The sequence below is a fragment of the Alligator mississippiensis genome, chromosome 6, assembly GCF_030867095.1.
Source record: "Alligator mississippiensis isolate rAllMis1 chromosome 6, rAllMis1, whole genome shotgun sequence".
Lineage (NCBI taxonomy): Eukaryota > Metazoa > Chordata > Crocodylia > Alligatoridae > Alligator > Alligator mississippiensis.
The window spans coordinates 170,771-194,263 of record NC_081829.1 but is presented as its reverse complement, the minus strand read 5'-3'; the positions used below and the strand labels follow the sequence as shown (position 1 = coordinate 194,263).

The 23,493-nt window shown below is 65.0% G+C and overlaps 1 protein-coding gene across 3 annotated transcripts; it reads left to right on the top strand.

The window, feature by feature from the left end:
* Window positions 1-45: 45 nt before the first annotated feature.
* On the top strand, window positions 46-23,448 carry MAP7D1 (MAP7 domain containing 1). Of its 3 annotated transcripts, none has more exons than XM_059729444.1 (18): window positions 46-318; window positions 10,641-11,117; window positions 11,705-11,773; window positions 12,716-12,879; window positions 13,275-13,389; window positions 15,483-15,593; window positions 17,999-18,121; window positions 18,740-18,885; window positions 19,315-19,448; window positions 19,693-19,928; window positions 20,178-20,361; window positions 20,600-20,780; window positions 21,259-21,363; window positions 21,696-21,749; window positions 22,021-22,084; window positions 22,349-22,466; window positions 22,576-22,781; window positions 22,979-23,448. In XM_059729444.1, the coding sequence occupies exons 1-18, from the start codon at window positions 261-263 to the stop codon at window positions 22,987-22,989; spliced, it is 2,556 nt and encodes an 851-aa protein (XP_059585427.1). In that variant the 5' UTR covers window positions 46-260; the 3' UTR covers window positions 22,990-23,448. The 3 variants fall into 3 exon arrangements, with proteins under 3 accessions (XP_059585427.1, XP_059585428.1, XP_059585429.1); XM_059729446.1 differs by lacking the exon at window positions 46-318 and adding an exon at window positions 8,578-8,861; XM_059729445.1 differs by lacking the exon at window positions 15,483-15,593.
* The last annotated feature ends 45 nt before the right edge of the window (window positions 23,449-23,493 follow it).

Below are 23,493 nucleotides of genomic sequence, written 5' to 3'. Positions count from 1 at the left end.
CGCGCCGCTCCCCTCCCCTCCCCGCCCCGCGCCGCGCCGCGCCGCAGCCGCCGCCCCCGGGACCCCCGCCGCCGCCCCGTCCCTCCCTCCATCCTCCGCCGCCGCCGCCGCCGGGCGGGCCCCAGGCGTCCGAGCCCGGCCCCGAGGGACCCTGCGGCGCGGGACGGCGATGAGCCGGCGACAGCGGGGCTGAGGCGGCTCCGGCCGCCGGACGCGACCGCAGAGGCCCGACCCGACCCGACCCGACCCGGCCGGCCGGCATGGAGCAGCGACGCGCGGCCCCGGAGCCGGTCGGGATGCGGCCGCCGCCGGGGCAAGGTAACCGCCGCGGGGCCGGCCCGGGCCGGAGGCGCAGCGGGGTCAGCCCCGCCCGGCCATTGTGCGGCCAAGAGCGCGGCGCGGCCGGGCCGGGGCGGAGCTCCTGTGCGGGGGGCCCTGCCCGGGCACGGTGGGGTTAAAAATACCGCCCGGGGTCGGCCCCCGCCCGGCCCGCTGCGAGCTGCTGGCCCCGGGAGGGGCAGCCGGCCCCCCCCCGCACCCGCAGACGGAGCCGCTGCGTGGCCGGGCCCCGGGCAGCCCCATCCCGAGCCGCGGGGGCTGGCGGCAGGGACCCACGGGCGCCGCTGGCCCAGAGCCGCCCTCAGCGGTCCGGTCCAGCCCGCCCGAGCCCGGGCCTGCCGGGAGGATGCTTCTGCCGGCAGGGCCCAAAATGCCGGGCTGGGCCCTGCTGCCTGGCTGGGAGGAGCTGCGGCCTAGAGGGGCTCTGGCAGCCCTGGCGCCTGGGTTGGCGGACGTGGCTGGCAGGCCCAGCGCCCATCTGGGGATGGTCAGGGCGAGGGAGCAGCTGTGCCCTGGCACCTCCTGCTCAGCTGCTCACCGCAGCCCTGACAGGCTGGGACGCCCCTACCCAGAGCTGGGGGTCGAGCAGAGGCAGGGGCTGACTTGGCCTCTGAGCCCCAGAGCGGAAATCGGGGTCCGGAGGGAGCCAGTCATCAAGAGCCTGTGAGTGGGTGCTGCCCTTGGCCAGGCTTCCCAGGCACTCTCCAGGCCCTGAGCCTGGCCCCAGCCTGCAGCCCTGCGGCACCCTCCCAAGCACCTGCCTGCTCTGGGCCCGGCTGGAGTCTCCCCAGGATCCCTGCTGTGGCCCGGCCTCTGTTCTGGGGTGTCACCCTCTGGGAGAGGCAGCCCCCAGCCTGGGCAGTGCTGCAATACTCCCCACCTGGTCAGGCCCCGGCCTGCCTGAGAGCACAGCCTGGGGGCCGGAGGGGTGTGAACCCCATCCTCCCACCCTCCGCATCTGCCCCCTCCCCTTTGCCAGGGGCTGCAGCCCGTCCGTGCAGGGGGGCTCTGGGCCCACACCGCCTCTGCCATGCTCAGGCCTTTGCTGTCGTGCTTCCCTAGGCCACAGCGAGTCCCACCAGCACTTGAGCTGGGCTGGGCTGGTGCTGAGCAGGCACCAGCACCTCCTCAGCATGTTGGAGGGCTGCTGCTGCCCTCGGGGTGGGGGGCAGGGCTGGGCAGCCATGACTGGTGTGGGGTCAGGTCAGGAGGTGAAGGGAGCAATGTGTGCTCAGGACTGCTGGGCTGCCTTGCAGGTGGGGCTGTGTTGGGCATCAGGGTGAGGCCACACTCGGGCCAAATGTTGCAGGTTGGCCTGTACTGAGTTCTGCCCCTGTCTCCGCAGCTCACCGGGGGCTGGGCTGTGGCCAGCAAGCGTGGACCCTGCTGACCCAAGGGTTTGTTTTGGCTCCCAGCTCCTGAGTGGCCCCAGCCAAGTGCTCTTTGGCCCTGGGTCTGCTGGTGTCCCAGGAAGGCTAGGCCCCACTGCTGTGACTAAGCATTGTGGTGGCAGGGCGTCTGTGCCTGCAGATGGACTGTGAGGAGGAAGGCAGGCAGCCTCCTCCCCCTCTGCCCCGTGCCTGTGCTGGGAGCGGGAGGGACAGCTGCTGTGATTCATCCGGCCCAGTCTGTGCCCGCTGTGGCAGTGTTTGAGGCGGGGTGGAAGGAGTCCTTATGGAGCCTGCTGAGCCCTGGGCCTGTTCCCCGTCCCCAGGCTGATGCTGAGCCCCTTGCTCTGCAAACAGCTGTGGTGTTTTCAGCCCAGCCAGCTCCTTCGTGACTCCAGCGTCCCTTGTTTACAGCACACTCAACAGAACGTGTGTTCCCCCTCTGAAGTGACTGTGCTGTGCCACACATGCTGCTTTGCTGTGTGGGTTGGGCCATGCCACGCCACACCAGGCCAGGTAGAGTGGGTTGGTGCTCTGGGGGCTTGCTGCTGCCTGTGCCACAGTGCTGAGTGCTTGTCCCTGGGTGGGATCCAGTTGCTTCCACTCCTCTCCTGGGATTTTTGGTGTCCCATGAAAGTATCAGAGGCTGTTTTGCTTCCAGGTGGAGCGAGAGCAGTGGGAAGTAGCAGCACTCACCCCCCTGGAGCCATGGTAACATGCCTCTGGAGAGAGAGGAACCATGGGCAGGGGTGCCCTTGGCTCCTGGGCAACGGGGCCTCCCTGGCATTGTCCTGCAGCAAGCAGGGCCTCACTTCCGGCTGGGGTCAGCACTGGAGCCCTCTGCCATGTAGGGCTTTGCTCTGTGCTGTTGCAGCCTGGCTTGCCTGTGCTGCTTGGACCTGACCCCTCCAGGTGGCAGCCTGTGCGTCTGGCTGGGCTGGTGCATGAGCAAGAGGGTGTGTGCCGCTGGCACGCCTGTTGGGAGCTGCGCCGATAACGTCACCCAGGTGTGAAGGATACAGTAGCTATTAGCTCAGCCTAATCCCCGGGATGTCACGTGTGGGCGTGTGTGTGTGTGTGTGCACGTGTACATGGAAGCAGTCAGGCATGCCTGGGACATGGCCCAGATGCTCATCACACAGAGCCAGGGAGCTGCAGGGTGGCTGGCAGGGGTGTAGGGTCTGATGCCAGGGGCTGTGTGGTTCAGGGGAGGGGGCTGTGCCCCTGGAAGCAGTCCTGATTTGCCAGGCCCCAGGCAGGCAGGCACAGCAAGGAGGGGAGACAGCCTGTGCCGTGGGGGTTGGCTGCCCCCTCCCCGCCCCTAGCACACTCAGGGTGAGGGGATGAGGGTGCTCGTGCCTCGAGGCCCTGGCATGATGGGGTGGGGGTGGGGCAGAGAGGCAGCTTGGCACTGGATCCCTGCCTTGTGCTGGGGAGTCTTGGTCTTTGGGGTCATCCAGCTGGTTCCCTTCCCTCTGGAGCCTTCCCGGCCCCCAGCCGCATCCCAGACAGCCAAGCTGTGGCCAGGCAGGGCTGCGCTGTGCTCTGGTGTGCAGGGGCTCCACAGGGGACTGGAGCAGGGGAGCCAGAGCAGCTGGGTGGTCCCAGGAGGGAGCTGTGTGCTGCTGGCCCCAGCACTGCCCCTGGGGCTGGTCCCTGCCCAGCACCACCACCCTCTGCACTGGCAGCCCCTCCTTGCCAGCCGAGCAACGTGTCTCCAACATCCAGCTCAAGCAGCAGTAACTAGCTGCCCACAACAAGCCGGCCTGGCCAGGAGCTGCAGCTGCATAGGAAAGCCTCTGCCCCACTATTCCTGGCCTGGACCATGGACTTGAGGGCTTCTGGCAGTCTACCCTCCTGTGGGATCCCATATGGGCTCCAGGGCAGGTCCCAGTCTGGCCCCACCCCCCTGCTCCCATTTCCTGCCACCGCCCGCCCATGGGTGCAGATTGCTGGGAGCAGTTTGAGTGCCTTCCATCTGTCTGAGTCAGTCTGTTGGGCACAGCCTCATAGGGTGGCTGCACGTCCCATGGGGATGGGGCTACATGCAGGAGGGGCTTCTCCAGGCATCCCTGGGAGCAGCCCAGCCCAAATTTGCTCTCCATGGCAGCATGTCCGTCCCTGCCTGGACACTGGTTGTGCTTGGGGCAGAGGGGCCCTGGGGTTTGGGTTTCCACAGTGCCCCCTGCCCACTTGCTGCATTACCCCAGCATGCAGAACCCACTGGTGCAGGCCCCAGAAGAGCAGGGGGGGCCAGGCCCATGAGCACTCAGGGAGGGGGCTGGCAGCACGTGTGTGTATGTGTGTGCCTGAGTGCAAGCCACACCCCCCTGGAGTCCCCCACCCGCAGCCTGGGTGCATTGTGGCATTGGGTTTCAGGGCAGCTGCTGGGATGAGGTGGTGACAGGGACAGATGGGAGTGGGGCCGCGCCAGATCGGCCGCGTGGCCCTGGCAGCCCTGTCCAGTGGCCCCAGCTCTGCTGCACTGTTCTGGCGAAGTTGCAATGCTCCTGTGTGTCTGGTCAGCTGTGTGGCCAGCTAGCAGTGCCTGACTCCAGCCTGGCTCTCCGCTGCCCTCCAGCACTCCTGGCAGCCCATGCCCATGGCACTGCTGGGGCTTTGCATCGGCCTCCCTGAGTTTGGCTGGAAGCAGGCATCCCCTGTCCCTGCTGTGGCAGGAGGGATGTGGATGCCCAGAGGCCCCTTGCACTGCTGCCACCCTGTGTGCCTGCCCAGACAGCCTGCCATGCAGCTCCAGAGCATGATTCAGGACCCATTTCTGCCTCCACCCAGCCACCCACCTGCCTATCCCTGACCATGCCCAGGCATGGGCTTCTGCTGGGAGGTGTCCTCCTGCCCTTGAAGCCTTGGCTTAGCTGGCAGCCACTGGCCCTGTCCCCAGGCTGAGCGGAATAAGGCTGTGTCTCTGGAGGTATTTGTCTGGCACCAGGGGCGGTCGCTCTGAGCCAGGTGGCTGAGCCTCTGGTGCCCAGGCAGCTGCTTGCACTGGGCTGGGGGTACCTGCACCCTAGGAGTGAGGGGACAAGCTGCAGAGGCCAGGCAGAGGGTGTGGGGGGAGGTGGGGCACATGGCTCTGGCTGCAGTGGGTTGCTGCCCCATGCAGCAGCCATGCCCCGTGGTGCCCTTCTGCAGCCCGTGGGCCTGGATTGTTTCATAGTTGGTCCGGTCAGAAGGGACCTGAGCAGATCATCACGTCCGACCCCATGCCATGGCAGGAAAGAGTACTGGGGTCAAACGACCCCGGCGAGGTGTTCACCCAGCCTCCTCTTAAAGACCCCCAGGGTAGGAGCCGGCACCACTTCTCTTGGAAGTTGGTTCCAGATCCTAGCTGCCCTGACAGTGAAGCAGTGCCTTCTGATATCTGGCCTAAATCTACCCTCTGCCAGCTTGTGACCGGTATTTCTTGTCAGTCCTGGTAGTGCTCAGAGGAACAGGGACTCCCACAATGCCTGCTGGTCCCCCCTGACCAGTTTGTAAATGGCCACTCGATCCCCCTCAGCCTTCTCTTGTGGAGGCTGAACAGGTTCAGGTCCCTTAGCCTCTCCTCGTAGGGCCTGCCCTGCTGCCCCCTGACCATGCGGGTGGCCCTCCTCTGGACCCTGTCAATGCTGTCCACATCCTTCCTGAAGTGGGGCACCCAGAACTGGATGCAGTACTCCAACTGCGGCCTGACCAGTGCCGCGTAGAGGGGGAGGACCGTCTCCTTGGACCTGCTTGAGATGCATCTGTGGATTCATAACACGGTGCGGTTGGCCTTCCTGACCGCATCCCCACACTGTTGGCCCATGTTCATTTTGGTATCAATAATGACTCCAACATCCTTTTCTGCCTCTGTCCTGATGAGAAAGGAGTTCCCCAGCCTGTAGGTCTGCTGCTGGTTCTTCCTCCCCAGGTGCAGCACCTTGCACTTGTTGGTGTTGAAACCCATCCTGTTCTCATCCACCCACCCCTGTAACCTGTCTAGGTTTGATTGCAGTCTATTCCTCCCTTCTAGCGTGCCCACGTCTTAGTGTCGTCTGCAAATTTGAACAGGGTGCTTTTTACACCCTCGTCCAAGTCGCTGATGAAGATGTCAAACAGCGCGGGCCCGAGGACCAAGCCCTGGGGGACCCCACTGCCCACATCCCGCCAGGTCGAAAATGACCCCTCCACCACCACTCTGGGTGCGGCCCTCCAGCCAATGAGTGACCCATTTGACCGTGTAGGTGTTGACGCCACAGTCCCTAGTTTTTTAATGAGAATGGGGTGAGAGACAGTGTTGAAGGCCTTCCTAAAGTCCAGAAAGACTACGTCCACTACTACCCCTGCGTCTAACAATTTTGTGACCTGGTCGTAGAAGGTACTAGGTTGGTCTGACAGGACCTGCCTCGAATGAACCTGTGTTGGTTGCCCCTAAGCATGACCTGCTCTGCCGGCCCCTCATGGACATGTGCCAGGATAACTCTCTCAAAAAGCTTACCCAGGACTGAGGTAAGACTGATGGGCCTATAGTTTCCTGGGTCCTCCTTCCTCCCTTTTTTGAAAATGGGAACCACATTGGCCCTTTTCCAGTCCTCCGGCACCTCACCAGAGCACCATGAATACTTGTAAAGCCATGCCAGAGGTCCCGCAATAACCTCGGCTAGTTCCCTCAGCACCCTGGGGTGGAGATCGTCAGAACCAGCTGATTTAAATACGTCCAGTCCCTCCAGAAGTTCCCTGACTAGGTCCTCACTGACCCTAGGTCTGGGTGCGCCTCCCCTGGGACCTACGGGGGTCCCAGTGGGAGGGGTGACCCGGTCCCTGATCAGAAAAATGGAGGCAAAGAAATTGTTAAATAGGTTAGCTTTGCTGTCTGGTGTGACGACCAGATTTCCTAGTGTGTCCTGCAGAGGCCCCACATTACCCAGTACCTTCTTTTTACCCCCTATGTATTTAAAAGACTTCTTGTTGTCCTTGATCTGGGTAGCTAGTCCCAGTTCCATCTCTGCCTTGGCCTTCCTGACTGCCCCCCAGCAGCCCCGAGCAACAGAGGTGTAGTCCTCCCTGGTGATGCAGCCCTCTCCAGCGGCAGCAGGGCCTGTTCTCTGGGGGCAGGGGCAGGGGCAGGGGCAGGGCATCTCAGCAGCTGCTGTCCAGCTCTTGGGAGCAGTGGGCTCACAGCTGCCTCCTGGGGTGGGCGGATGCTGAGCTGTGCTGGGGCTCGGATGGGGGATGTTGCTTCCTGCTGCTGAGAATACCAGGAAACCGGGGCTGCCTTTGTTCACCCCACCGCAGCAGCCTTGGCATGGCCTGAAGACTCCCTCTGGGGGCCGCTTCCCAGCCTCTGTCCTGGCTCGGTGGGTGCTGGAGTGGCTGTGTGGCCATCCCTGCCCAGGGCTGGTGCTGCCACTGGGACTCATGGGCTCCGCTGGTGGCATCAGCATCTCCGGGGATCAGAGCCCTCAGGGCACTCCCACCAACACAGCTCCCGTTTCCAGGCGGATGCTGGGTTTGGGACCAGGCCTCGAGCATCTGCCTTTGTGGCCCTGGCCTCTATATCTGAGGGAGACCCTCTGTCCTGGGCACTGGCGGGCACTCAGCTTGGCCCTGCTTTGTGCTGCACACACAACCCAGCTCCCCCGTGTGGGTGCTGCTGCAGTCCTGTCTCCAAACGGGCCCAGTGCCTCCAGGCCTAGGCTCAGCAAGCTCCTTCTTGGCCCCATGCTGCCCTGTGCCCCCTGGACCTGAAAGCACTTTGCAAATGGGATTTCGCCCTCTGGCCATGGTGCTGGCTACCTCAGCAGGTGTAGGCCCCTGCCAGAGACTCCCAGTGCCCTCTCCCTGCCCGGGTGACAGCTCCCACCACGGTGACTACCAATGACACTGGCTTCAGGGTCTGAGTGCAGCCTGCCCTGCCTTGGTGTGTGGGCATGGAGGTGGGGCTAGAGCCACATGGAGCCGGGCAAAGAACCCAGGTATCCTGTCAGTGCTGCCAGTCCCACAGCAGTTCCCGAAGTCTGGGCTTGATGGCAGGAGAGCCTGGCCCCCCCACAGGACACTGCCCTGCAGAGGTCCCGGGATGCTGCCTTCCCTTGCTGTGTGCACAGCAGCAGCAGAGTCACCACACGTTGGCTCCCTGGCATCACTGGCCCCTTCCCAGGATGGGGACCTGGTTTCCTGGCTGTGCACAGCTGCTCCCTGCTCTAGCCCTTTGGTGCCTGGCTCCTCTTGGACTGGTGGCATTGCCCGTCCTGCTTGCTGGGGCCGGCAGGTTCCTAGGCCAGGCCTGCCAGGAGCACGGCACCGTGGCTGTGTGGGGACCCATGTGAGAAAGTCAAGGGGGAAATTCCCATGGATGGGAGCCCTTCCAGCTAGAGGGCTTGCAGCAGGGTCTGATGGGGTTGTGATCTTGGCCACACTCCCAGCGTGTTTCTAAAGGGGTTACAGAAGCTGATCAGCCCTGCTCTGAGGGTCCTGGGTCTGGCTTTTGTGACTTCAGAGTCTGTAACCAACCAGCTCCCCCTCGCCTGGGTTTGTTCTGGCTCCAGCTCGAGCCCTGGGAGGAGACTTCGGGGCTTCCCTGGCTGCTCCCTGCTTGTTTTCGTCAGGGTGATGGTTGGGGGTGGGTGGGCCACTTCCTAGACAGGCCACCCCACCCCACCCCAGGATCTGCTGCTGCCTCCGCATGCATCCACGGGCTGGCTTGGGCCTGTGCTGCAGCTGGGCTGGGGAAAGCCGGTGCCATCATGCGTGCACATGTGTGTTGAGGGTGCACACATGTGCGTGTGTGCACCCCCTCCAACTTGGCTAGGCCAGCACTTGATTCAGGGTTGCTTTTCATTAGCTCCCAAGGATAGAGGAAGGACAGACACGCACATGCACACGCCCACACGCAGACCATTTCTGGCTCTTGTTGCTGGTCACGCAAACTCCCCAGGGTGGGGAGTGGGTGGAGGGGAGTTTCCTGGCAGGGGGAGCATGTTGCTGGGTGCACAGGTGTTCTGCAGGGAGTGTGCTCCAGGCCGGCGAGTGCAGGAAGGCTGACGGCCCCTCCAGGTGGGGGTGCCAGAGCAACCTCAGGAACAGGGAATGCACCGCGCTGCCTGCCTGGGTTTGGCGCTGTGCAGGCTGAGCCCCGGCAGCTGGCTGGAGGTAGGCGCCTAATGCAGGAGCACTGGTAGCTATGGGGGCAGGCTCCCAGGCCCAGGCTGCAAACCAGGCATGCTGTGCTCACTCGCTGCCTGCAGCCCTCCAGCACAGGGCTGCCCCAGGCGCAAGCGTGTCCCTGGCCCTGACGTAGGTGCTGGAGAAGCCTGGGCCTCCGTCTCCGTCTGCTCCCGCCCAGTCCCGCCCGGGTGTCTCATTTCCTGGGGAGAGGCGTAGCTGTGTGGGGGGAGGGCTGGGCAGGCTGCAGCTCGCTGCCTCGTCGCAGGCCCAGGCGCATTCTTGCGGCATTAGTTAATTGCTGTGCAGGCTCCATGGGCTGCTGGGGAGGGAGGAGCTGGGCTGGGTGATGTCAGGGAGCCTGCAGAGCCTGCTCCCCCCGCGGGGTGGGGGGGTCAGCTGGCAGGTTCCAGGAGGCAGTTGCATGCCCTGTTGTGACAGGTGCTGAGGGGGTGCCTGCCCCTGCCACTGTGGCTTGCCCTGCCCCTTGCCACCCGGGAGCTCCATCCTGGGCCCAGTGCTTTTTGGGGGCAGCTTTATCTGAGGCGCATCTCCCTGCACCTGGAAGTAAAGGCTGCAGCTGGCTGCTGCAGGAAGAAGGGCGGCTTTGTGCCCTGCTGCCCAGTCCCTGGTGCCTGGTGGTGCTGGTTGGCCAGGCGGGTGCTCTGTGCATTGTGTGGGGTGTGTGCTGTGCCTGGCTCCTGGGCCTGGAGGAGACCACAGGGGCATGGGCTGCCATTTGACCGCACTGTGGGGCTCTGCCATTGTGCTGCAGGGAAGGGGCTGGGGACAAGGTGGGACATGGGCTCAGTGGTGCCTGTACCTGGCCAGTCACTCTGGGCCCCCCTGCAACCTGATCTGAAGCCCCCAGCACTTTGGCTGTGGATCATGTACTGTGCTTTCCACCCCAGCCCCACTGAGGGCTGGGCCCACTGTAGCCAGCGGGCACTCACTCCTGTACCCAGCAGCTGCTCCTGCCCTTGCCCTGTCACCAGAGGGCAGGGCTGGAAGGGTCTTGAGAGATCACTGTGTCTGCCCCAGCCCCACTGTCTCCCTCTAAACCATCTCTGACCATCACTTTCTGAACTGCACGTGCAGGCTCCCCAGGGCAGAGACTCCAGGGCTTAGCCCCCCATGCTGGGGCTCTCTCCCATGGTGGCCACCCCTGCCCAGGCTATGTGGGGGTGGGGACCATCTGGCAGCCCCATCAGGGGCCAGGATCCTGGAGCCTCTTGCCCTACCAACTCCTCCCTGGACCTGCTGCCCCTGAGGTTGCTGCTGCCTGAGCCAGAGGCCTCTTTCTCTGCTGCGGGCACTCCTGCTCTGGGCACACTCTGCCAGGAGTGGGGCTGTCCTGTTCTCACAGATTCGCTGTCCCCTCTTGCCCCTGCTAAGCAGCCTCTTTGCTCTGAACAAGGCCCCCCCCCCCCGCGTGCAGGCCCTAGGGGTAACCATCAGCTTTCAGCCACCATGGCCTGCGGCCCAGGCCTGGGAGTGCAGGATGGGGGCTGAGCGTGGGTGGCTCAGCTATCCTTCTCCCCCCAGGAGTTTGGAGTTGAGCACTTTCAGTATCGGTTCCTGTTTCAGGGCTCAGGCAATCTCTGGCTGCAGCCTGGTACGTGCAGCCCCCCGTGGCCCGGGTGCCCCTGCCCTGCCCCTGCCATCGAGCAGTCCTGAGTGCTGGGATGGGGGGACTGGTGCCTGGTGCCCTGTGGTTGCCCAGGGCTCTCCAGCCATGTGTGACCTTCTCTTCTGCTTGTTTTGCAGCTGAAGCCAGGACCCCAGCTAGAGACGTCGTGTGCCCCGAGAGCAACCAGCCCTGCGCCCCTGCCAGTCCCCACCCGGCACAGAGCGACCAGACCTGTGCTGCTGTCACACCCCTGGGCACCGGGAGCCTTTCTCCTCGCAGTAGCCAGCACCCCCCTGCCACCGGGACCCCACCAGGAGAAATGCTGTCTGCCACAACCGACCAGCCTGCTCCTGCCCTCACAGCTGCTCCAGCACCTGGCCCAGGGCAGACGTGCTCCCCCGGCAGCGAGCAGCCTGCCCCTGCCAGTGCCCCCCTGGTTGCAGAGGGGGCTCCTCCTCAAGCCGAGAGCCCTCCTGGAGGCACCACACACTCCCCGGCCGTGGCAGCCCCCATGGGAGATCCTGTGCCTCCAAAAAGTGATCAGCCTCCTCCTGCTGTGGCTGCTGCTTCTCCGCCTCCGGCCACAGTGGTTGCCAGCCCCCGGCCCAGGCAAGGTGCGTGCACATCCCACAGTGGGACTGGTCTGGGCCTGGGGCGGTACTCCTCTGCCCCCATTGCACTGTTTGTTTGGCCAGCCTCCAGCTAGTGCCAGGCCAGGCCTGGTTGACCAGGCTGGGTTGGCCCATGCTAGGTGTGAGATCCCCTGGGGTACACCAAGGCCTGCAGTGGCTGGCTGGGTTCTGCCTGGCCAGGGCATCAACCCTGCAGTTCTAGGTGCTGGCCCCTGCTTTCCAGGGGGACCTGGGGTGGGAGCATGTGCATGCCCCAGGGAGCCCTGGACCTCCCTGTGTCTGTGTCCTGGGCTCTGCAAAGCCACTCAGCCTGGGAGCTGAGGCTGCCTGGACAGGGCCTGGCCCTGCTGGGTGCCTTGGAGCTTGCCCCAGGTGCGTGGACTCACCTGCCCAATGGGCAGCAGAGCAGATCCAGAGCACCATGCTGGGCGGGGCGGGGCGGGGCAGGAGCATGGGGCTGGAGCTGCACACGGAGCAGGGCCATGGCGCAGGGGCAGGGCCAGCGCCAGGGTTGGCAGAGCCGTCCGGAGCATAGCCTTGAGCTGGTTTCCACTCTTTCCCCTACCCAGATGTACAGAAAGCCCAGGCGCGGCACCGGCAGGCAAAGGAGCGTCGCGAGGAGCGAGCCAAGTACCTGGGTGAGGAGTGGGTCAGGCTGGTAGGGCCACTGGGTCCTGGTAGTCTTGGGGAGCTCGGGCTGGGCCCTGCGAGAGGAAGCTGTGAGGGGCACTTATCACTTCCTGGCAGGTTGCCCGGAGTCCCACTGGGAGGCTCTGGGGGCAGTAGCCCCAGGGGGATGGGGCCAAATTACAGTCCATTTGCCAGTGGCCTGCTGGGCTCCTGCCCTGCCCGGGGACCCTGGGGCCGTGCAGGCTGACGGGCCTGGAGGAGCAGGCAAGAGGCCCTGCTGCAGCCCTGGCCCCCTCCCTGCACAGCGGCCTCCTTGTCCTGCTCTTTCCACCCTCGTTCCTCCATTGTTTCCCTGAATGCCCTTTCCAGGCCGGCTCCCAGGCTCCCTTTTGTCCTGGCCCCAAACTCCTCCCCTGGCTTCAGAGCCGTTGCTGTGGGTGCCTCTGCCCCCCGCCCCCCTTACGGAGCTGGGGGCTGGTGCTGGTTGGGCTTAGGATGACCCAGCCCCTCCATCCGCTGCCCCCCCAGGCAGTCCTGCCCCGGCCAGGCCCGGCTCATCCTGGCCTTCCCAAGCCGTGCACCCTGCTTGGTTCGGCCTGGCCCGGCTTCCCCAGGCCTTGCTCCCTGGGTGGCTCTGTGAGCAGGGTGCTGCCAGGAGCATGGGCTCCCACCCTGCCTCACCAGCCCGTGCCACTGGCCCCCACAGACAGGGCTCCGTCCCCCTCCTGGGAGCAGGCACCGAGGAGGGAGCAGGCTGGGGGTTGGAGATGTGCCCTGCTGCAGGCAGAGCAGCACCTACCCAGTGGTGCTGAGTCTGCAGCTTGGGAGTGTGGGGGGCACTGGGGCGGGCAGTGGCTGGTGTCAGTGAAGTAGAGGGGGCAGCTGGAGCCACTGGCCAGTGCTCCTGGGGAGCAAGATGGCCCATTCCCTGATGGTCCCGCTCTCCCCAGCTGCCAAGCGGGTCCTGTGGCTGGAGAAGGAGGAGAAAGCCAAGGTGCTGCGGGAGAAGCAGCTGGAGGACCGGCGGAAGCGGCTAGAGGAGCAGCGACTGAAGGCGGAGCAGCGCCGTGCGGTGCTGGAGGAGCGCCAGCGCCAGAAGCTGGAGAAGAACAAGGTGGGCAAGAGGGGTGGGGACAGGCAGGTGGGCAGACAGACAGGCTGTGTGGGCAGATCCTCCTGCTGGCAGGTGTGTTGGGCATGTCCCCAGTGGCATGACCCCCCATCCTCCCCCGGCACCAGTCTCAGCCCCACCGCCCTGCTGGGCTCCTGCACACGCCTATCAGCCCCCACATCATGCTCATGTCCCCAGCCATGCTGGGGGCAGTGGTCCCTGTCCTGCTTTAGGCAGAGCTGTCCCAGGCCAAAGCACCAGGCTCAATGCCGAGGCCCTTGGGCTGATCTTGTCAGGCTGGTCCCTGACCCCTAGGTGCAGGTGGGGCTGTGGGCTGCAGGCAGTTCCCCCAGGCCCATACCCAGGCCTCATGCCTGGCCCCTCTCCCCCTCCGGCAGGAGCGCTATGAAGCCGCCATCCAGCGCTCAGCCAAGAAGACCTGGGCTGAAATCCGGCAGCAGCGGTGGTCATGGGCCGGCGCGCTGCACCACGGCTCCCCTGCACACAAGGATGGTGAGTGGGGATTGCACTGGCAGGAGTGGCCATCCTGGCCCTGCTGCATGAGAACACAGAGGAGCAAGGGGCCTGGGGTCTTCGGAAGCCAGGGCAGGGCACTGGCTGCTGGGTTCACCTACCCAGCCCAGCTCAGACCTGAGTGCGCTTGTGTTTTGCCTTCCTGCCAGTGAGGCTCGTGCAGGGCTGGGCAGGAGTGAGGCTTAGGGTCAGGCTCCTGACACAGGTGTTGTTGTCTGGTTTTGTCCTCCTGGCAGTGGGCTCTGAGCGTGGGAACCTGGTTGCTTTCTACTGGGGCACCATGGGGACATCCCTGCGGGGCTGATACAAGCCGTCCTTCAGCCCCTCCCTTGGGCACCCGTGACCAGCAGAGCTGGAGCATGCCCTTGCTTCAGTGGCTGTCTCGGTACCAGTGTTTAGCATGAGCTGGTAGCATGCAGCTTTCTGGACCGGGCCAGCATGCCCAGGTCCCTCAGGCCGAGCAGCCACAGCTGTGTTGCCCTGGTCATGAGGGTAGCTGCACGTGCACAGGCGTGTTGCGGGGTTTAGGGTATGCGGCCAGCACCTGGGGCCCTGGGAACTTGCTGCAGAGGTGCTGATGTCTGGGACCAAGGGAAACAGGTGCCTGCTAGGAAGATGCTGTGGGAAGGACCCTGTGGGCTCCGGGCCTGTGGGCAGGAGCACTGGAGAGGCTCCTGCTTCTGCCCCCTTTGTTGCAGCTGGGCTGGCACTGCCCAAGCTAGTAGCACCTCCCTCAGCCCCAGGCTCCGTTGCAGGGGTTGGCTCTTGGAGGCCCTGACCCAGGGGATGGAGGGGCTCAGCACATGCTGGGTGCAGGGAGAGAATGGGGGTTCCTAGGTGCAGCTTACCCTCCGCAGACTCCCACATGCCCCCAGTGTCTCTGAACAGCACTGGCTGCAGCGGCCTGCCTAGGCCTCAAGCAAGCCAGGCAGTTTGTGGCTCTAGGCATGGGTGCTGCGCAGGTGCCGCCGAGCTCCTCTGTGTTGGCTGTGCTGAGGATGCACTGCAGCTGGAAGGGCTGTGTGTGTGGGCCGCTGCAGCCCAGGGCCAGCCACGTGTGGTGCTGTGCATGTGACCAAGGGATCTTACTGTGGCAGGGCAGGAACAGGCAAACCATGGGCTGCAGAGACATGGGCAGCTTCCTGCTGGGAGCCATCGGTGATGCGCAGGTGCCGGGCTCCACACTGATCTGCCCTGCCCATTCCCTGGGTTCTGGCAGCTGCCCTGCCCTGCCTGGCTTGCGATGAGCTGGCTGGGGTGCTGTCATGGTCTTGTCGTCATCTGGTGTGAGGGAGCCCCTGGTCCTGCTCTGCAAGGGGTCTTGCGGGTGTCCCAGATCAGCAGCTGCTGCCAGTCATGGCTATAGCTAGCCTGGGAGAAAAGTCCCTTTGCTGTCTGATTGAGAGACCGTTTCCCAGCTGTGAGCTGCCTGGGAGCCCCAGCTGCTCCTCCTAACTGGTCTGCAGCCAGGGACCTGCAGGGTCCCATGGGGACCCTGGCCTTACAGCGGGATCATATCCTCAGCTCCCAGGCACCTGTGCAGAAATGGGTGCAGGTGGCCCCAGCAGAGATGCCCCCTTGCTGTACCATGCGGGGCATGGTGGCCTTACAGGCTGCAGTGCTACTGGGCAGAGGTGGGGCCCTGGCAGGAGAAATCCCTCAGCCACCCTGGGCAGTCATTTGTGGGGCCCAGGTGCTGAGCTGAGGGGCCCTCTTGGTGCCAAGCAGCAGCAATGGCAGGACCAGGCCTCACCTTGCCTCCCGAGGTAGGGAGTAGAATGCCAGCGCCGGTGCTGTGTAGAGCTGCTTTCCTTCTGCAGGTACCTCCTGTCCGGTCCGCGTCGCCAAGGGATGCCCCCACGGCCATCCCTGTGTGGGTTGCCCCCGTCGGGGCCCAGCACTCTGTCCTCTCTACCAACCCTGCTGCTGGTGTGCAGCAGGCCTTGCCCTTAGCCCCGTGGCAGCTGCATGCTGCCCCAGGCCCAACGGGAGCCCGATGCTGCATGCTGCATGCCAGGGGCCCAGCGCCTGCCACCGTCACCTTAACCCCATGTGTCTTTTCCCTCCCTCAGGTGCGAGCCGGTGCTCAGTGTCAGCCGTAAACCTCCCCAAACATGTGGACTCTATAATCAACAAGCGGCTGTCCAAGTCCTCTGCCACCCTCTGGAACTCTCCCAGTAGAAGTAAGACGCTGTCACCTCCCGGCAGTGCACGGGGCCCGTGGCACAGGCCACTGTGGGGAGGGGCAACCCCAGCACCAGGCGGTGCCCCAGGAGTGCCAGGGAATGCCTGAACACCCCCCCCCCCGGTCTTGCTGTGCCACCCCTACAACGAAGAGCGGCCAGGGCTGTTCTCTTGCAGGGGGAGCTGGGAGCCATGGGCACTCCTGACTTGCTGGGCACTGGCCCTGGCCCCCCACCTGCCTGATTTATGTTGGTTCTGGCAGGGCCTTGAAGCCCCAGTGGTTGCTGTAGTCTGGGGAATGAGGAGAACCTCAGCCGGGCACAGGACATGGGGGTGGTGTAGGCAAGTGCTGTGACACATGACCTATACCTGGCACAGTGCAGATGGCCTCAGGGCTTGTCTGGGCCTATGGGCGCAGAGGCTTAGGTACCAGCTCCCTCAGACAGATGCAGACCTGGCCAGAGCCCCCTGCTGTGGTGGGAGCACTGGCCAGGGCTGTGCACTGGTTGCTGGGACACAAGGGAGCTGGAATGGGTGGGGGATGCGTCATGAGCCCACCTGGGTCTGGGTGTTGAGGGCTCCTCAGTTCTGCCTGGCACCCCTTGGAGCCGGGAGCAGTGTGGGGCTCACAATGCCTCCATTGGCAGAGGGGGCACCAGGTGCCCCTCCAGGCACTCGGGGGTGTAGGGTGGGACATGGGACAGCTGGCTCAGCACCGTCCCCTGCAGCCGCAGTGGTGCCTGCGGGACAGGATGGGACACCCGGCGCTCCAGCTCCCCACAGCAGCGCCAACCCTGGACCCGTCTGAGCAGAACACACCCACTACCCGCTCCTTGCAGTGCCCAGGGGCCACCGACTCCTGCCAGCCCTGCCAGGTGTCTTGGTGTTGGGGCCATGTGTGGAGCCCCTGGCTGGCGCCCCCCAGCCTCACACTGCAGTCACTGAGCCAGAGGCTATTTATAAGCGCCGGAGCCGCTGTTGTGTTTCTTGGTTGCCTGGTGATGGGTGCCGGCCGCCTGCATATCCTTCCAGGGTATAAATAAAGTGAGCAGCTGATGAAGCAGGGGTGACCGGGCAGGGGGCCGGCCCCTGTGGGATGTGGCTCGGCCTTGACAGGGCAGAGCGAGCTGAGCTCCTGGAGGCCGGGACATCCAGGCTCGATCCAGGGTGGGGGGCAGTGCAGGGAGGAGAGGTGGGCCTCTCGGTTCTTGCTACCTGGCCTCCAGCAGGGCCCTTCCCCTCCCTGTGCCATGGGGGTCACCATGGCACCCCCTGCCCTGGGAGCTGGGCGTTGCGCATGCCAGGCATGGGGCTCTGCCCTGTCCTGGGTTCCCTTGGGGGCTCCGTCCTGTGTCTTGTGCCCACTCTGCTTGTCCTACTCTCACCACATTGCCAAGACTAGCCAGGGAGACAGCCTCCTGGGAACCTCTGGCTGAGACCGAGCCTGGCAAGAGGCAGGGCCCTGGTAGGGGAGACCATCTGGAACCACATCTGCCACTGTGCTGCCCTGCCAGCCCACACAGCTGGGTCACCACCAGTGTTTACCCTAGGGGCTAGGAGTGCAACCTGAGGCCCCCTGCCTACTCCCCAGCCAGGGCTCAACTGGGCCTTTCAGGACACTGGAAGCCACTGTCCCCCCAGGCAGCCAGGGCACTGTGAGCCGTGGGGCTGGGGCAAGTCCTTCCTTGCCAAGGGGACAAGCCCCTTGCCTGGTGCAGCAGGTGCTGGCTCGAGCGTCGACAGGGACCCCAGGGAGCCAACTCTTCTGTAGCAGCTTTCAGGGCTCTGAAACCATCTGCATCCTTTATTGGCAAGGGCTGTGGCTCACAGGCATGCATGGGTCAGAGCAATGCATGCATCTACATGTGTGGGCACCTGTGTGGGCCTGGGCATGCTTATGTGGGCATGTGTGTCCTCACGTGCGTACATGTATGTGCCTGCCTCGGGGGGGGGGAGGTTGTGTGTTCACATGTGTTCATATGTGCGTGTGCCTGCCCACATGGGTGTGTGCTGCGTCACCCAGGGTGCAGGGTGCTGGCTGGGCAGCCCCGAGCTCCGACTGCAGTCACTGTTGTGTGCAAGCTCTGGAGTGGAGACCTCTGCTCCAGAGGAGGCAGGGTAGGGATGCCGTCTTCTGCAGCACTACACCTGGCCCTTGCCTGTGTGGCTGGACCTGACCTGCCCATACGAAGCCTCCTGTCACTGCCTGCTCTGGAAGGGCTTTCGCGGAGCCTGCTCCAGTCCCTGTCCCAGGCCTGTTGGACCCTTGGGTGTGGGGGGAGCTGGGGTGGAGGCAAGAGGGCCCTGGGACGATGGGCCAGGCCAGTGCCAGCATGGATGTGGGGATGAGGGAGGGTGCTTGGGTGCAGAGACAGACTAAAGACTGTGTTGTCTCCCCTTCCAGACCGAAGCTTGCAGCTGAGTCCCTGGGAGAGCAGCATTGTGGACCGGCTCATGACGCCCACACTTTCCTTTCTGGCCCGCAGCCGCAGCGCCGTGACACTGGCTGGGAATGGCAAGGAACAGGGTAAGCTGGGCCACAGAGACTGTGGCTGAGGTTGGGGCAGGACCGGAGCTGTCAGGGCCTGAGCCAAGGTTTGGGGAGTGGCCTGTAGCTCCCAAGCCTCAGGGGTTGAGGGTGACCACTGTGGGCAGGAGCAGGGGTGGGCACTGGGCAGGAGCAGGGGTGGGCACTGGGCAGAGCCCCCTTACTCCCAGGACTGATCCAAGAGCAGGGCTGCGGGTGCCTGGTGGGAGGCATGGGCAGTGGTGCTGGGTTTCCTGCCATCTCTGGAGGGCATTGGGTCTCTTGCTGTCCATGTCAGTGGGGATGGGCACTGGGGCAGTTGCATGCAGCCAGAAAGGCCTTGCATCAAACTGCCCCATCTCTCTGCAGCCTGTCCCCCACGGTCTTGAGACCCTCCCTCCCCGTCCCTGTCCCCCTCCCACTCATTCCTGTGGCTCAGGCAGGATCAGGTTGGCTGCCTTGGGGCTGGGGCTGGGGCTGGCCTTGCTCACCTGGGGCAGTGCCCCCTGGCTCTGCAGGGCTGCTCATTCACAGCCAGGGCCCTGCTGCCAGTGGTCCAAGCCCTACCAGGCCCCAATCTCCTTCACAGGGACCCTGACCACTTCTCTCTGCCCACAGGAGTGCCCGTGTGCCCCCGCTCCACCTCTGCCAGCCCCCTCAGCCCCTGCAACAACCACCGCGTGCAGCACCGGTGCTGGGAGCGCCGGAAGGGGACAGCCGGCAGCCCTGATGTAACGCCGCGCCGGAGAGCTGAGCCCTTGCCAGTGAGTGCTCCCTGCCCTGCCCCAGCTCTGCACAGCAATGTGGCAGGAAAACAGCTGACAGCTGGCTCCTCCAGGGCCCCAGCCCTCTGCTGGTCCCTGGGGAGCCTCCTCTGCCTGGCACTGGCCAGAACACGTGCCCAGTGGGAGTCGATCACAGCACTGACCCCAGCTGCTGACAGGGCACCTGTGAGTGAAAGGCACTGGCCACCTGTTCTCCAGTCAGCATCCACCTGCTCTTCCTGCCACCTCCCCAGTCCAACGCGAGAGCCAGAGGTGCTGGAGCCCATCCCAGCTCCAGGCAGGGCTCCATGCCTTGGTTTCCCCACCCTGCTGGGTCATGCGCCCCCTGTGCTGGCATCAGCACTGCTGCAACATGGTTTGCCCATCCCCGGGGCTCTGACCCAGATTCTTCCTCCCTCCCGCATGCAGAAGAGGAAGGAGAAGAAAGACAAGGAGCGGGAAAATGCCAAGGAGCGCAGCGCCCTGTCCCGTGAGCGTGGCCTCAAGAAGCGCCAGTCCCTGCCCGGAGGCCAGCCCAAGCTCCTGCCCACAGCTGAGAGCAGGTCAGAGTCTGGGCCACAAGCCTCTCTGCACCGGGGAGCTGTGAGCCCTAGGGTGGGGCGTGCCAGGCCTCTCAGGACTGTGACCTGGGGGCGTGGGGGGCTCTGTAGGCTGGGTCTGGCTTGGGCTGTGGCTTCCCAGGCCAGGGGGTGAGGCCACCCAATGTCCAGGCTGCAGCATGGGGGCAGGTCCCTTGGGGGCCTCCCATGGTTTCCCCATCACATCCTTGCTTTGCTCCCTTCACAGTCCAAAGAACCGGCCCTCGTCACCCGCCACCCCCAAGGCCCGGCCGGCGTCCCCCAGCCCTGCGCTCGGCTCACCCCACAGGCCCCCGCTGCCCCGCAGCACCCACGCCTCTCCCAAGGTGCGGGCTAGGATCAAGGAGGAGCGGAAGGAGCGAGGGAGGAAGGAGGAGGAGGACACTGCTTCCCCAGCCCCGACTGATGCCCCCAAGACTCCCAGGGCCACAGAGGAGCCCCCAGGTCTGAGAGCATACACCTACCCCAGGGGCCTCATCCGGTTGCGCACACCATGTGCCCCACGCAGGGTCTGGTCTGGGGTGGGGGTAGGGATGGGGTCACAGGGTCAGAAGGAGCAAAGGCTCCTGGGTTCCCTCTGCAGCCTGGGAGGGTGTAGGAATGGGAGAGGAGGGCCCAGGAGGAGCTCGGTCCTCTCTCTGGAGGGGTGAGGGCACCCTGAACTCGCTCTGTGAGGCTTTATGCATTGTGCAGGTGCCGCAGCCCCCTCGGGTGCCCCCAGCCCGCCACCTGCCCCTGCTACACCGTCAGGCCGGCCCACAGCGGGCACCACAGACCGTGAAGAAGCTGCCCGCCTGCTGTCGGAGAAACGTCGGCAAGCCCGTGAGCAGCGGGAACGCGAGGAGCAGGAGCGTCGGGAGCAGGAGGAGCGGGAGCGGTGAGTCCTGGTGGGAGTGGGGAGGCAGTGTTCATCTGGTCAGTAGGTGCCCCCAGCACACCCGGCCCCCCACACAGCTGGCTAGGAACATGCTTGGCCTTGCAGCCCCAGGGCCAGCGAGGTTGGCGCAGCTGTGGAATCAGACCCAGGACCCCGCCCTGGGCTAGGGGTGCAGCAGGCGGGCAGGGCAGACTGGACTCCCTGCCCATGCCGAATGCTGAGGGCCCTTGTAACACAGGCGTGAAGCAGAGGAGCAGGCACGCCGGGCGGCTGAAGAGCGGGCACGGCGGGCAGCAGAGGCACATCGGCAGGATGAGGAGCGCCGGCGGCAGGATGAGGAGCGACAGCAGCAGGAGGAGCGCGAGGCACAGGAGAGGGCACAAGCCGAGCAGGAGGAGATGCAGCGGCTCCAGAAGCAGGTGGGCCCAGGCACAGCCGGGGGCCATTCAGGAGGGGACAAAGTGCAGTCAGATGCTGTGGAGAGGGAGCTGGGCCAGATCTGTCCCTGCCATTGTGCCGAGGAGCCATATTGACTCTGCTTCAGCCCTGGGGCCCTGCCAGCTGTCTGCCTGGGGCAGGGAGCACAAGCAGGGCTGCGCCCTAGGGCCCTTTGGGACGAGAGGGCTGCCCCAGCAGGGCTTTGCTGTATGCAGCCTGGGACCCAGCTGTACCTACCCACACTACAGGGGCCTCCCTGGTCCCTGTTGTCCCCACCTGCTGGTGTGGTGCTGTGTGCTGTCCCCCCTCCAGGGCTGGGTCGAGTCCCCCACCCTGCCACGTGGTACCCGCAACCCATAGTGCTCGCCTGTGAAGCTGCCCTCCCCAGCCCACAGGGCATGGTTCTGCCTGGCTTGGCCCCACCATGGCAGGGGCTGCATTAATCCCTAACCCCTGCAGAGGGAAGAAGCCGAGGCACGGGCCCGGGAGGAGGCCGAGAGACAGCGGCTGGAGCGGGAGAAGCACTTCCAGAGGGAGGAGCAGGAGCGGCTGGAGAGGAAGAAGGTGGGAAATGAAGCCGGCTGCGTGTGTTGTAGGGAGCACATGCAGGTCCTGAGACCTCAGGCCCGGGGTGGGGAACAGGTACAGAGCCCTGGGAGACCAATGTGGTGTGGTGCACAGCAGTGAGGCAGAGGAAGGGCAGGGGGCATGTGTCCAGAAGGGCGGGGGCAGCCTGGGCTGCGGCACAGGGGTCTCTGGCTGGGGGCCAAGGGGACATCCTGGAGATGCAGTGCAGGGAAGTCCTCGGCCCCCCAGGCAGACCCAAGCTGGGTCGACTGCACCTCTGGCACTGCCCAGGGTCCCAGCTTGAGTGACTCAGCCTCTCCCTCCCACAGCGGCTGGAAGAGATCATGAAGAGGACGCGCAAGTCTGATACGGCTGACACCAAGGTGGGTCTCACCGGGCAACAGTGGGGCGGCTCCAGGGGAGGTGGGACACCCCTGCCCTGTGCTGTGGGTATGAGCAGGGGCGTCCCCAGCAGGGTCTGTGCCTGGGGCAATGGTGGTCCCAGTCTGCACCCGTCTGTAAGGGATATGGGCACCAGTCGTGCCTGCTCCCTACTCAGAGCTGGGCCCAAGCTGCTGCTGTGACAGTCTGCAGGAGCAGGGCTCACCCTGGCCTGCGAGGCAGGCAGCCCATCACTCTCCATCCTTTTTACAGAAGACAGAAGACAAGAAAATGGTGAATGGGAAAGAAGCCAGGCAGGAGGGTGACACCGGCTCAGGTGAGCTCGTGGCTTTCCCTGCCTCCCAGCCTGCCAGGACCATGGAATAGATGCGGGGGCCTGGCAGGACCCCAGCCTCACCACTGCACCCTCACCCCTGTGGTCTGTCTGGGCACCCACCCCTACTCTGTCAGTGCATGCGGTGGGGAGGGGGCGGGGGTGGTACAAAGTGCTGGGCTTGATCACTCCTAGTCTGGGCCTGCCCCACTCTGCCCTGCCCTGGCCCTGGCCCTGGGGCTGACACCCCTGTACCCTGTTCTCCAGGCTGTGAGAAGCGGCTAGGGCTGCTGGCTAAGGAGGAAGAGCTGCCTGAGAAGGAGATGCCAAGTACTGAGAGCCCAGATGTGCGGCAGGGGACTGCCCCCGAGGGACTGCCGCCCAGGTATGTGCTGGGTTGCAGGGCATGGGGGGAGGTTGTGGTAGCTGTGCTTCACCACGCATGGAGCATGGCCGCGCTAAGGTGTTTCACAGCCCTCCTGTGTCTCCCACAGTCCTCTCGCAAAGACCACAGCTGCCCCCGTAGCCCTGGTGAACGGCGTGCAGCCCAGCAAGCATGAGAACGGGATCCACGCCAAGGCGGCAGGGCCGGGTGTGGTGGAGCTGGCACACCACGGCAGCACTGGGGACCCCCTCATCCCCTTCGGGGACACTGAGCCCTTCCTCAAGAAGGCCGTCGTCTCACCCCCCCAGGTCACAGGTGAGGGGCTGGCCTGCTCCTCCTTTGGGCAGGCTGGGGTCAGCTCAGGGTGGAGGGAGGTCCCAGGGAAAGCCCTGGCGGCCCTCCTGTGCCTCCAGCAGCTGGGGCAGGGGCATCTTCTCAGCCAGGCCCCGGCCGGGGCGGGTGGGAAATGCCGCGCGTGCCCCCTCCTAACGCGCCCTCTCTCCTGCCCGCAGAAGTGCTGTGAGGGGCCGTGCCCTGCAGAGCGCCCGTGCCCGCGGCGCCCAAGTGCCAACACGCGGCCGCGGCAGAGCTGTAGCTGTTACCGGACGACGACCCGCGACGGCCCCTCGCGCCCGGGCAGCGGCAGGGTGCAGCCCCCTTCCCCGGGGCTGGGGCCTGCTCTCGTTCTTGGTTTTTGTTATTTTAACGTGCACCTTATCGGACTGCCCTTCCCCACGCGCCCTCCCCGCGGTCTCCTGTAGCTATTGAGCGGGCCGGGCCCAGGCCGTGAACACTGCGTGCCGCGCGGGCGGGGCCGGGGCCGCGCCCGTGTCCCGGGCCCGGGGCCGCGAGGCTCGGAGCGACGGGCTGGGCCTGCTGCGCCGCGCTCGGGCGGGAGCTGCGCGTGTCTTTCCCAGCGGTGCGCGCCGGGGCCAGCATTGCGCATCCGGGCCGCCTTCGCGCACAATAAAAGGAAACAACGCCCGCGTGTCCGTGTCTCTGCTGTGGGCGGCGGGGAGGGGGCACT